Consider the following 12,719-nt stretch of genomic DNA (forward strand, 5'->3'; position numbering starts at 1 on the left):
GGAATATGAATATAGTTTGGTAGTTTGTACTGGTTAACTCATGCCCCAGTTTTCTTATGATGATGTAAATTATTGAATAATGTACACTCTTAATGTCTAAGTGCTTTTATTTATCCAATAAACATGTTTCCATGTCATTTTGAGAATTTTTTTTAATAAACATTCAAATAGCTTGCTGTAAAGTTTTGCATCATACAAAATCTGTTACATATATATTATGAGATGCTTCAGTTCAAATAACAGTGCAGCAATTCACCTATGCCTAAAAGACTGCCAAATGATTAAATGTCAGGTATTACACTACTATTTCGAGTGGCAGTTTACACATTTTAAATTACATCAAGGGGAGATTAATACTATTGGAATCTTAATTTGGTCCACTTTAAATGTTATTTCAAGGACTGAGCTCATTTGATCTATCAAGCATGAATTCAGAAACAAAAAGTAATAAAAAAATGTCAAGTGATATGTCTATTTCCAGAAAAGGCATTTACCCTGGAAGAAAGTAAAATTTATCAATGTAGTTAAAATCTGTAATTAAGAACATAAAAAAATTATTTGTGATTATTTCTTTAAATAAAATATACAAATCAAGTTCACCTGTTATGGCATTACTAAATGACAAAAGAAATACTATTTGTCAGAAATGTGCTTTTCTTTGTCCTTTTATATTTGACAGACTCATAAATGATATGTTTTCTTTGTAGCAGTTTTCTGGGAAATTAATAGGAATAAATTTGTCAAAATCTGGTAAATTAAATCTAGTGAGTAAAATTCAATGCATTTTTCAGGTTAGCATATTTTTCTTTTAAACTTTAAAATGCAACCGTGGGTGTTTGATTACTTTGAAACTTGTATTAAAAGATCACATTTTTGTTGGTCTTAATCAAATCATTTTCATAGCAAATTAAGCATTTTGAAATAAATGTACAATGCTAAGTTATCTAAGAGTATATCTTGACTTCATAATAATATTAGATGATACAAAGAAAAAAATATTTAGAACTTCTGTTATTATAGTGATGAATGCAGGCAGGATTTTAAATGACTACTGTTCAGATAATTTGTAGTCTAGAATAAGATCATAACATCACATATGTCCATATTGAATTCAAATTGTCCTGTAACTTAGAATTCTTAGCACAAAACTACTTGCCAGAAAACTGGGAAGGTTATGAAAAATTTCTCTGTCTCACTATCAGCTCATTATTTGAATGCTGGGAAGCCATGTCTTTTTTTACTTATTTGAAAAAACATATAGTAAAGAAAAGAGCCTTATATTAACATTCCTTTTACCCATGTAGCTTGGTAATATGCAGCTTTGTGTATTACATTTTGAGCATTCAAAACTCAGATGTGCTTCTATATCTGAATATATAGTAAGTAGACCTTGGTGGCACTTCTACGCTACTATGATGTGCCACAAAGTTAGGGAATGAGTAGGCTCCTTGCCTATGTGCTACTTACGTTTTTAGGTGTGCCCCTTCTGCAACATCAGAGATGGTGGCAATTCGGAAATCTTACAGGGAGTGAGAAGAATTGGTCTAGGTCATTTAATAGCTATATTCAGAGACAAGTATGCCAGGAATTAGTACCCCTTCTGATACTGTGTGTGTGTGTGTGTGTGTGCAACCTTTTCCCATAAGCATAAAAATATGAATATGTACTTTACAGATATACACATATAGTCATTTGCATTTTAGTTGACTGTATTTAATCACGTTTTATCTTGTTATGATTACTGAAATTGCAAAGGATAACCTGAACATTGCTAGTATGGATGTTCTAAAAACATACTAATTAAAGATCCATATTCTTTTGAAAATTATAGGCCATTTAAAAATGATTTTCCGATTAATTGAACTTGTGGATACATATTTAATTGCCCAAAGCTATCTAAATGCATTACCCTCAATTTAAGGCAAGAGACTAAGTTTTTAAATATTTTGCTTTTTCATACTTTGATTCTTATTTTCTAATCAGCTTCACTTGTAGATATCAATGCAGTGCTTTCTGCTACTCTGATTTCATTTTTTATTTATCAAGTAGGGAATGTTCTCTTGGTTTTTTAAACGTTAAAAGTGAATGGTAGGTATTCTCAACCTTAAACAGACTAAACAGCCCTTAGCTTAGAACATGCCATATTATGATTAACCAATTTTATTTAAAAGTTTTCTTTGAAGATAGTTTGATGTTTTAAAAAAATAATAGATAAATTATTCCAGGGGAAGAATTAAGACTGTATGAAACTTAGGCAAATGAAAATAATATCCCAATATTTTCATTCTAGATGAAAAATATGTATCAAGCATACATTATGAAAAAATTTGTCTCACATTTAAGTTAAAGCCTGATTAGCCATCAAAATTTAAATAAACAATAAATGTTTTAGTAAGTTACTGTTGTGTTCTCAAGAGGCAAAAAGTGCATTGTTTTTATGTTTCTTTAACTTGAGATTTAATGCTTTTTACCACTCAGTCCAGCTTACTAGCGCCTCAGTGGAACTCAGTAAAACTGTAGCACTGTTACAATTATGTGATTTTATGAAATATATCAGCACCACCATGCCTGTATCTATCACTGTACCTAGCAAAATGTTGGAAAGAGTTGGCTTCTCTAATAAAAGTATCCTAAGTAGCTAATGAGATTTACTTTCTTTTTCCCCAAAATAATTTCTTTTACAAATTCTTGAATTTTCATGTATAAATAGATCAGAAATTATATGCTTCATTCTTAAATTATGTATATATACTATATTTTCAATACAACTTGTACACTTTTAGCTACCAAAAATTTGCAACCATTTTTACATGAAATTTACAGTTTTCTTATTTACAGTTATTTGTGGAAGGTTATTGCAAAACTAGTGCAAGTAGATTACACTGTCAATATCACATACCAATCTCTGAAGAAAATATTTGCTAAAAAATAAATATTTCTGCACAGAGTATTTCAAAAGCATCATGATTTCATGCTATGTTATATGCATAAAGACTAGGAAATATACGTGTTTTGGTAGATTGTTTCATTATGTTTAAAGCATTCCAAAGTACTACTACTTAACCAATGTGAGCGAGCTTCTTTATATCAGATGACTGACGTTTTCAAGTAATTACACACATTACTGTTTGAAATGTATTATTTTTTAAACTGGCAAACATTCTGGTATACATATTCCTAACAAAATTATAGAAAACAAATTTCAGCTAAAAATAGGTAATATGCCTTTAATTAAAATTGGCAGGTGCCTAGGAGATTAAACACTAGGAATTCCCCAATATTTTTATCCTTTTTCCTTAATATTTGGAAAAAAGTACCATATTATTTCAGTGCTATTGTAATTATAGGGCCATTTTGATGAGACTCTGTGGAGGAGTTAATTATAAGATTACTGATCTTTGAATTTTACACCTAAATAACATAAGAATTATGGAATTGTGTGGAATTTTCTCAAATACTCAAACTATATTGTCAGTATTAAAAAATACAGTTTACATGTTAACAGTTGTGATTATTTGATTATTTTCAACCTAAAAACACCATTAATATACAGACAGTGGATGTACAAAGAACATAGGTAAAACATACAGTGCTTTAAAACCATGGCTGTGCTAAATTATTTTGTGTCTCTCAAAATATAAATAAACTAATGTAAGTCACAGATGTCATGACTGCAATTCAGGAATTCATCTGGGTTTTGATACTAGCTTTTCAAGAATAATCATGTTAATATTGCCACTTCTCAAAATAAAAATTTTATTGGGAGCATTTCTGTAGTAATTCTTGGTATTCTCACTTAAAGTTGGATTATGATTGGAAGAACAATGCAATTGGTCGATTTTATGGTTCTGTGTTCTTAACATTGCATTTCTCGAGATGTGTTATTCTATTCATAGTAATAATGTGTCAGTTTTAAATAAATGTTAGTCATCTCTCTCAACCCCCATTTAATAGTTTATATAAGCCTTGTAATAATTTCTTTTATGCTGTCAATTATTAATAGTTATTAATAATTCATGTCTTCCTGTGAGTTTTCTTTTGTGTATTGCATATTCTTAAAGTGTATTTGTACCACAAGAGCATGTAATGAATTATTCTAAGCTTGGGCACTGATTAATCACAATACCTAATGCTTTATAAAGCATTTAAAAACACAATCCATTTAGTTTTTAAAAGGTTGACATCACTGCATAGTAAGTTAACGAGAACCACAAGAAAAACACCTTTAAATGAAAACAAGTGAGAGGGAGAAGGGGAAGCTATTGCATACCTAGAAAACAATTGCAATGTAAATGTAATTTTATGGATCTTGGACAAAGGTAATATTTGACTAATATTGGGGTGCTATGGCAGAGGAAGCTTCCCTAATGCTGGCATTCTCCTACTCTGATCAGATGCATCTTTGAGAGCTGTGTAAGAAACACCTTATAGATTTTTGTCATAAAGGTTAAATGCAGGCAGTGTCAGGCAGGGGAAAGAGCACTGAAAGGTTTTTAGAAGACATAAGTGGTGCTACTGCACTGGTACCACAAGACCACCACCTTTGTGATGATGCATAAGTCACACGATGATCTTATAGTTTTATGGTTTACAAAGCAGTTCCACAAATATATTTCAGAGACTCCTCAACACCCCTTCAAGATATTTAAGATGTCTCATTTTTATAGTATTGGATACTGGGGCTCACTGAGGGTCTGTCTTGACTGAGTAGAGGAGGTAGGATCTGAATTCAGGCTTACCGCACTGAGTCTCTTGCCGTTGCTACCCTTGCACACTAGAGCTTGGGCAGGCTACATCTGTGTAATGTAATGTCTGTGCCATGAGGGAGTGGGCCTAGATGCCTGAAAAGAGCCATTGCAACTGTGAAATTCTATTTTCTGAAAAAACACTATTTTCTTCCAAAATTGTACTTTGAAAATTATTTTTAAATATCCATTTGGGAACTATCATGGATGTAAAGAAGCTTCCTTAATGAGCCAGTCTTCACGGAATACATTCTAGTCATAATTCAACAGATCATCTTTGCACACTTGGCATTTAACATCACTTCAGGGTAGATATGTTTGTAACGAGATTCATATTCTCACAATTATTATTGTGAATAGTGTTACTTTAAAGCTATAAACCTAATAGTGCAAAATACAATTAGGAGAGAGACACCAATAGCTACACTTGAGTTTTTCTGAATCGAAAACTTTAGTCTCGATAACAGCTGTTTAGTTGGAGACATTGCACATTGTGCAAAAGCTAAATTGTGGAAAATTGTTTTCCTGATTGAGCATAATGTTATGTTCCTGGATGAGAGCCAAAGAATTAGCATTTTTGAGCACCTACTATGTGCCAGGCACTTCCTATATGTTACCTCATTTCCTCCTCAGGTGTCTTCAGGGCAGGTGCCATTATCTCTGGAAAAAGACTCAGGGAGGTTAATTAACTTGCTCAGAGTCACACAGCTATTAATGAAAGAACTCATGCTGAGACCCAAGTTGGTCTGACCACAGAACCCTGCATGGGTGATTCTCAAAGTGTTCACGTGCATCAGAATCGAATGGAGAAGGGCTTGTTATAATGTGATTACTGGCCCCACCCCCAAAGCTTCTGATTTAATAGGTGTGGGTGACACCCAAAAATATGTTTCTAACAAGTGCCCAGGTGGTTGGAGCTAGTGCAGCTAATTCGAGGGCTGCCCTTAAGGATATCATTATCCTGTCTTTCAGGTGCCTCTTTGAACTCACATAATAGACACATTTGTTTTACTGCAAAAAATGTGATTAGAAATCTAATAACATTTAAATTTTTTTTGTAATTTATAAACATTTTCAATTACAATTAGAAATCCACTTAAATAATTGATCTACTTTTGGTTTTAACCATGGATAACCCATTTGAAAAACTCCAATTCACTTTTAGTAACTAGTTCTACCAGATTCCTTTTTTTAACCATGAAAGGCATTCAGAGGAAAGATACTATGGTTAATAATTCTTATTTTAGATAGGCAGATCAGGTGATCAATTTTATCCTTAGATAATATATGACGGGATTTTAAAATAACATTTGTATTAGGACTTTGTTCTTTTAGGCATTTGAGAACCACTGCTAAAGATCAACTCCAAAAGGACCTTGTGAGCAACATACATTAAACCCTCATACACACATTAAACCTGACACTAAATTCTACTATGGCCTGACTCGGTTTCCTTATCTTCTGACTAGAAGAGTCAAAGTTCAACTCTGATGACCAACCCATTATAATGGACTTAAGAAACTGTACTGTCCCAGATGTGCCCCTACCTTCCCATGTTTGTTGAATGAGTGATTATTTAAAAACCCTACAAGGACATTGCTTCAGCGTTTTTCATTCCTGGTTTTCTCAACTAATTAAGAGTATGGGACTCCTCTGTAGGGTAAACTGATAAGTCTTTCAGATCTCTGCCCAGCAAGATCTCTGCCCAGCAAATAATACCATCAGAAAACATCTAACCCAAATAAACTTTAGATATTAGATGTCATTTTATTTAGGCCTGGAGACCTAAATATTAATATTATATATTATTTTAAATATAAATATTTATATTAATATAAATATTAATATTATTTTTAGGTGGAAGGCAAAAAGGATTATGTTAGTGCTTTTAATTACCTAGAAGGAGAGCGGTTGCTATACTGCTGTTAAACCTACAGCAGTTAAACCTGGCTCTCAGCAGGGGTCCAAGATGGAGGGCTCAGACTATTTTTGCTACCGCCCATGGGGAAAGTGACAGTGACTTGAGGCATTAGATAGATATTCGGCTAGGACAAGAGGGTGAATCTTGTAAATTAAGATAATTTCTTTGGTTTAAGTCATTGTAACTACTAAGTCTTCTGACTTTTATGCCTGACTCACCACATCTTTATACTGCTTGGGCTCTTTTAAAGCTAATATCCTATAGGAATGGGCCTTCCTAATCCTGTCCAACTCTCTGAGATTTTATCAAGCAATTCTTTTATGTTGAGGAATTAAGAAGAAAAAAGGTTTATGTTATACTAGAATTTAAACAATCTGGATGCTTGCACACCCCTCCCTATCTTCCTATTTCTTCGTGCTTAGTTTTTATAAAGAAGTATAGAGACTATGTGTGGAAGGCTGAATTTTATGCATGTCATACCAAATGGTGCAGTGAAGCGTTCACTTATCAAACAATCAGATCTAAATTCCTCACCTGCCAAATCCTCTCCCTCTACAAATGAACATTCTCTGGCGAATTCATTCTGAATTTCTCTGGATCTTGGACTGACAATCCTCATGAAACTTGTTGCAGCTGCAAAAATCTGCCTAAATATGGAAGTAAAATCCCTAAGTTGTCCTCTGAATCAGAGGCAGCCATTTCTCTCTTCCCTGCTAGGCACCCATAGGAGTTTGTTGAATGAGGAAGAGAAAGCATCGGTTAGTCCCTAAATTTCTATCTGCATAACACCAAATGGTTTGGAAAACTGGTTAGAATTATTATACTTCTATTGAATTGACTGGTCATTCTGTCATGTGTAATTGATCGTTTATGTTTTTGTCTGCACAAATTTAGCAGGGACAAGAACATGCCTGTGCCTACAGATTGCATCCCCCCACAGATTAGCAGTTTATGGAACCATTAAAAAACATATATGGAGCAATTTAAGGTCGCTTTAATCATATTTTAAGTAGTGCAAAGTTTTGTAAATTTAAATAAATTGCTTGTATCTGAAACTAATATTCTAGTGTCAAAGGTAAAAGTAAGTCAATAGATTATATTTCTATCCTGGAGGAATAGATATTAATCCATTTAATAATGTACACAGATATAATGTCGCTTTAAAAAATATATGTGAGTGTAAAAATTAGTAAAGAATAAAGAAACTTTCAAGGATTTTCACAATTTTGTTCAGAAGGAGAGGATACAATGGGCCATTCCATAAAAAGTTAAAAATTGTATTCAAATGAATTGAAAAATAAAATTTCTCAACTAGAATTTGACTAAACAGAATCTTAAGCTTACAATTTTTCTGTACCCTGATTTTATGAGAGGCATATACCACCACTCCCCCAAAATAATCTAACAGTCGAATATATTAAAATATATTCCGTGGTATATTCTGATATTCTGGAGTCAATATATATTCAGCCCAATCCATACAGGATAGATTTTCATTTAATCTTTGATTAGCAAATGTATTTGAATAACCAAATAAAATTAAAATTTTTCTGCTGGTTTGTGCATTTTCTTTATACGTAGGTAAATACACATTGTTCTTTTACAACCAGGATTAGAAAGCCATAGCACGGCATATACTTCATGGAAGCTAGTTTCGCCACACAAATCCACTAAAATTGTACGTTTTTTGGAAAGAAAACAATGTGCGTCAATAAACTCTTTTGATCAAATTCAGGATTGCCCTAAAATATGAGTCAGAAGAAAGCTGTGGATATCAGTTTGCGTCTGTAGCATTTTAGCAGTTCTGAAGAAGAAGAATCCCTCCCACCCCACCCCCGCCACCAAAGAAAAAGAAAAATTAGAGAAACTTGTTTCTGAGCATTCAAGGAAACTTGCCAATGGAAAATATTTTAGGGAGTTTGTGAATGCTGTTAGAGACAGAATTTTAAATAGAAAGGCCTTTTTGTCCTCATTAAAGCTGGCCTATATTCATGTATTTGGAGATGGTTTCCTCTACTGTCAGAGATTTATAACTCTAAAACTGTATATATATATATATATATATATATATATATATATATATATATATATATATATATATATATATATATATATTAGCGTGCAGGAATGAATGTAATTCACTATAAACATCTCAATCCAGAAGGGTATCTGTCCTCAAAAGTGACAAGGTTCCCTATCTCCCCCTTGAACTTCCATGAGTTGAGGATCATCTGAGTTGCATCCATGAACAATTTTATCCTTTGCTTTCTTATTTGCTTGGAAGGCATTTTCATGACAAAGTATGGGTTTAGTAAAAGCAGTAAATAGGAGTCTCCATGCAAGAGAAATTGGAGTTTCCTAACATGCACATGATTTAAAAAATAAAAATAAAAAATAAGGTGCCTTGAGATGCTGGCAGTTTTAACATTTGGAACAAAAGAGTTCATATATATATTTACATCCTAACTGCTCAATTTTACCTTACAAGCTTCAATTTAGGAAAATATACAGTACTTTTGCATATAATGGTAACTTGTGAGCCCCTGAGTCAAGTAGAGAGGATTTAAATACAAAAAAGGAAATCAGCCATTAAAAGCACTTACATTGTATGTGGAAGAAATAGTACAAAATGATTATTTCCCCGGAAGACCAGGATCAGAAACATGCCTATGAAGACCCAAGATTCCTACAGTGCTTAGGGATGAATCTGTCAAAGAAGGATGCCTAATTGGATGAAGGCAAGTTTTCCTTTGCCTCGGGGGGTGAAGCTCTAAAGAGAGATCACTGTCTTGTTTTAAAAGTGAAGTCAAGTTGTCTTCCGAAGCTGTGTTCAGATGCACCCCACTTGAGAGGGATTCTTTGGATTTAAGTTTAGATTTTTCAAGGTCTAGAAATTCAGGACACTGATAGAAAGAAAAGAGAAGAAAACATGTTTTTATAATTCATTTGGACATATTTCTAAAATTACACTCATGAAATCTAAACATGTTTTCTTTTTCCATAAATCTGCATTTGATTAGTGGTATTAACCAATCTTTCCCTCTCAAAGGTGGGTCAAGATACTGAAGGTCAGGTATCAGTTTAGATAATCCTATATAACCATTCCAAGATCTTTAATCTTACACTGAAGCCATATCAGATTATTATTATTATTATTATTATTATTATTATTATTATTATTTAAAACACAATATTTCACATTGAGTTTTCCAGATGAGTTTTAATTCAAAATTCCCAACAAAACTGGGATCAAAAAGGTGGGTCATTTGGTGAGTACATTTGGAGAACAAGGAGAAAGAAAAAAAGAAAGGAAGGAAAATCACCCATCCCTTGGCAGAAAATATTATCTAAATCCACTGAAAGCAAAAAACAAAGTACATGGTTTTACATTGTTTCCCAGCCATTCAAAACTCGAGATAAATTAATCTCTACTTTCATATTTTAGAAAAATTGCATTATTTTCCTTTAGTCACATTACCTCGTGCTATTAATATAGTTTCATTCCCCAGAGCATTTTGCACTCAATTCCCAAACTTCTAAAAAAGTTTTTACAAGATAGTTCTGTAAATTCTTATTTAAATCATTGTTCTTAGGTCCAGTTTGGCCACAGTGTTTAAGTAATTAAGAATGATTCCCAAAATAGAATTCCAAAGGAGTTGGACTTTTCCTATTAACATAATTCAAAGGGTTCCTCATAGGACTTCAGAGGAAAGATAAGGACACTAACATTCCTCTTACCATCACCAAGGTGAGAAAAGTTTAGAGCTCACTGGTGATGGGTGGGGCACAGATGTGGTTACTAGTCTGATTACACTTGGATCTCAGGTCTTGCTATTGCTTGTTATGGCTGCTATTTCTCTGCCCCTTCCTTCCTGAGACCCTGCTCAAGGGTGCCTCTTGTCACTAGAGCAAATTACAAACCTTTATTTGAAGCATGTTTTGGACCCAGGGATAATCCTTAGCTTTCAAAGCTCTACCATTTATAAACTTAAGTAGATTGATATTTGAAAAAAAGCTTTTTCTTAAAAAAAATGTACTAGTGTTTTAAGATCATTCTTCTAGGTCCATTGTTCCCAAAGTTTAAATGAGCAAAAGAATCGGGGGCAAAGGTCGGGATTGGGGAGCTTGTTTAACATGGAGATTACAAGGGCTCATTCCCAGATGTTCTAATTAAGGAAAAACAGAGATGGGGATGAGAATCTGTATTTTCCACTGCAGCTCAGGTGATTCTGATTCAGGTGGTCCCTGGAAACACACTTTGAGAGACACTTTTGGTTATACGCTATCTATACTCACTTGTGAGGAAGGACTGAAACTTCGATCCGTCTTGATGGATGCTACCGGATGACTGGTTCTCGTCAGGCGGATGACAGGTCTCTGATACTCTGCTCCTGTAGTTACCATACTGTAGGCTGGGGGAACCACAGTGGTTTGTTTCTGCAGCAGCTGTAAGATGGTCTGGACGTCTGCAGTCATTTGGGATTCAAGTCTGCAGGACAGACAGAAATGGGGGAAGACAGTCCTAAAGTTGTCCAGGATTGCAAAGCATTTGAGAAAATTGACCAGGATTGCAAAGCATTTGAGAAAATTGCAGCACCACCAAAGAACAGAATTACGGCCCTGCTTTAAACAAGAAGGACAGGAGAGGGAGCACGGAGATGCTCACTTTCTATATCTCACTAATGGCTCTGATAAAGATCGTTGCTTTCCTGTTCGTTGATGTTAACAAAAAAACAGCTGAATGAAGAGGCTACGTTTTCACAGTGTACATTGTATTACATCTTTACAATTAAGCTTTATTGATTTCAAAATGTAAAACGCATTCAGAATCCATTTTTAATCAGTCATTCTCTGTGCTTTTTATCAGGTTTTGGTCAGTTTCTTGTGAACATTTTATTTACTGTTTAAAAAGATGTCATAGCACATTTCTCTTATAGCTGCAACAACTGGATAATTTCTTATGTGTTCCAAATTTATATTATCTATATTTTACTTTGCCTCTCTCCTATAAACATCAAATATTGTATATCATTCATTGTATTCTTTCCTTAATGTTAAGTACTCTCAAATGCTAAATTCCTTTCCCATCTACAGTTTGGAGCCTTTGGTAATTAAGAAAACAGACCAAACATAAAAGTTCACTTGCTTCTGTAACCCATCTGGCTTGCAAAATACCAGTCTGATCATTTTTTTCCCCTAAAGCTCACAAGTAGCCTACTGGACTGTTAATTTCATTCTCATTTTAAATTAAAATTCAAGGGAAAGATAGCAAAATACAATGGATCTGATTTCCCTCCTTTGCATGTGTTAACAGTATTAAAAAAGGATTTTGTGGGTATAAGAACAGAAAATTTGGACCATATGCCTCTTTAGAAAACTTTTCTTTTAACTCTTTACTTATTTGTGCTTACTATTTTGTTTCGGGGAAAAATGCAAGGAAAAATTAACTCTTACCAAAAATTTAAAATCATAGACTAATTTTGCTCAATTATATACATGCTGTATTTGTGAAATTCAAAGTGGAGAGAACTTAGCCTTTGATTTGAGAGAGAAGAGAATAAACCTGGACAACATGAGAAAAAATCATTTTTTTCCTTTTAGTTTTTAACATTGACACTACAAATCTTCCTTCTGAGAATCATGATAACACATTATTTGTGCAGGTTTTCTATATTTGGTATATATAGCCATATAGCTTAGTGTCTTCTAAACAAATAGCTATAAATTATACATGATTGTGCCTTGCAAATGTCAAAACCACACACTGAAAAAGAAAATTTGAATTATCAACTGGTTTATTTATCTATTTGTTACCCATTGTTCCAATCTAATATTTTTATGGTGCCAACTAAACAGAGGAGACTTCTTATTTTATTATGCATCAATTTTTTCTTTCACACTTCAAGGTACAGCACAAATTTTTATCTGCACCCCCAAATCTTCCCTTATTCAGAATTAATTTCTCTCTCCTCTGAGTCCCCAAGGAAAATTCTACATCCATTGTAAATATTTCTGTATGAATTTATCCCATCATTAACAGCATTTAATATTTA

The 12,719-nt window shown here is 33.3% G+C and overlaps 1 protein-coding gene across 2 annotated transcripts in view; it reads right to left on the reverse strand.

The window, feature by feature from the left end:
* Positions 1-9,299: 9,299 nt before the first annotated feature.
* The window catches only part of KCNH7 (potassium voltage-gated channel subfamily H member 7), a gene marked incomplete at both ends in the record, with an annotated part of 461,489 nt that continues 458,069 nt past the window's right edge, over positions 9,300-12,719 (reverse strand). For both annotated transcript variants that reach the window (XM_079709750.1, XM_079709749.1), the window contains 2 exons: positions 9,300-9,569; positions 10,963-11,155. In XM_079709750.1, the coding sequence (XP_079565876.1) occupies positions 9,300-9,569; positions 10,963-11,155 (463 nt within the window). The remainder of the gene's footprint in view (positions 9,570-10,962; positions 11,156-12,719) is intronic.

This window comes from Hyperoodon ampullatus, assembly GCF_949752795.1.
Source record: "Hyperoodon ampullatus genome assembly, chromosome: 8".
In the NCBI taxonomy this organism is placed as follows: Eukaryota; Metazoa; Chordata; class Mammalia; order Artiodactyla; family Ziphiidae; genus Hyperoodon; species Hyperoodon ampullatus.